The sequence below is a fragment of the Penaeus monodon genome, chromosome 25 (genome assembly GCF_015228065.2).
Source record: "Penaeus monodon isolate SGIC_2016 chromosome 25, NSTDA_Pmon_1, whole genome shotgun sequence".
Taxonomy (NCBI): Eukaryota; Metazoa; Arthropoda; class Malacostraca; order Decapoda; family Penaeidae; genus Penaeus; species Penaeus monodon.
In genome coordinates, this window is record NC_051410.1 from 14,666,574 (window position 1) to 14,668,162 (window position 1,589).

At 36.2% G+C, this 1,589-nt stretch overlaps 1 protein-coding gene across 1 annotated transcript in view; it reads left to right on the plus strand.

Moving 5' to 3' along the window:
- LOC119589067 (protein phosphatase 1 regulatory subunit 21-like) overlaps positions 1–1,589 on the plus strand; it is a 15,064-nt gene that overhangs the window by 3,723 nt on the left and 9,752 nt on the right. The window contains exons 3-4 of the mRNA XM_037937644.1: positions 27–152; positions 1,337–1,423. Coding sequence (XP_037793572.1) covers positions 27–152; positions 1,337–1,423 — 213 coding nt within the window. The remainder of the gene's footprint in view (positions 1–26; positions 153–1,336; positions 1,424–1,589) is intronic.

Below are 1,589 nucleotides of genomic sequence, written 5' to 3' on the forward strand. Positions count from 1 at the left end.
AAGTATTTATCATTATACTTTTTCAGGAGTTATTAAAGTCCCGTGATCAACAGCTACGAAAAGCAGAACAAGAAAATGACTCCTTGACCTTTAGGAATCAGCAGCTTACAAAGAGGCTAATGCTTCTTCAAGAAGATCTGGATGAAATACAGGTAAGGTGTTCATATTAGTGATATAGTCACCCATACTTTCTTCAGATATTTGATAAGATGTACAGCTTCTTAATCCCCAAAAGGTGTGTGATGTTTTGAAATGTCCAGTGAAAGAGATGGCAGTTGATGTTCAATAATGCAGTTGTATTTCACAGGTCTGTCATTTGAAAAATATGGTAGATATTGATGCAATGGTTATAGCAGTCAGGTATAATAACCTAATCAGATGTATCAGCTGAGTTGAATTTGTGGAAGCAGGTGACAAGGTACATCTAAAAACCAGAGAAGACAAAAATTACACAAAAATACACTATGGCAATTCCTCATTCATTCATCCTCCTCCTGTCATCTGTACTGTCATAAGATACAAGTTACTAGAATATAGAACCTGAAGGCAAAACTACCCAGCAAAGCCCATGTGCCGGGATAGGAATCTACACATCAGACCTGTTGAACAGAATTATTGCAATTTCCATCTGTTAGATACTTCATTTTCATGCCTCTCAAGGTCATGGATATAAAATGGGAAAGAAGGGAGTGGAATACAAATACAGAAATAGAATAAAGAACTGGCCCAGAATAAGTAATTTTCATGGTGTAGACAGACTATCTCCAAAAGAAATTACAGCATTAAACGGTTGAAACAAAACTGCCTCAACTAACAGTATAGACAACTGCATCAGAAATTAGTAGATGTATACTCTTCCACTCCATTCCCTCAGCCAGTAAGGTGCTTGGACCAATGGAACCCCAAGGGATAGTCGTCATTACACTTGCTCATCAGGAAACTGCAACTATGAGTCTCAAACAAAGGGTAGGCCTGTGGAAAATCAGGATATAAGGGAAAACCTTTTCTTTATCCCCCACCTCAGGCCAACGAGGGCAGAGATGCAGAAGGCACTGATGAGAAAAAACTCTTGACTCAAGAACCACTTGATAAATCAGTGAACATTTCTTTTCCAGCTATTGTACCTGATCATTATAAACGTCACATCAGACCTCTAGGGACAGAAAAATCATTATTGATATCATGGCTATTGCTGTTCATATCATTACTATTTTTATTGAAAGAAAAAACCTGAGATGTAAAAAAAAAATAGTCAGATCCACTTGGACAAGAAATTGAAAAGTATACTGAAGGGTACCTTTTTATTTTACTGATTTTTCTTCTTCTCTTTGTGTAGTCAAAAACCAAAAGAGGGAAAGGAAAATCTGACAGTTTATCTGAAAGCACTCCAAGTGACCAAGATGTTTTTACTGAAGAATTACAGGTAAGAATTAGTTCTACTTTTTATATAGATAAACTTGTAACTGCTGAGGTAGAAGCCTCACGCTTATTTACCCATCTCACAGTATATTACAGTGCCATACATTAAAGATCAAATTTTGATGGCCCAAAGAAAAAAAATCACTGAATTGTTTTTAAACAAATGAACT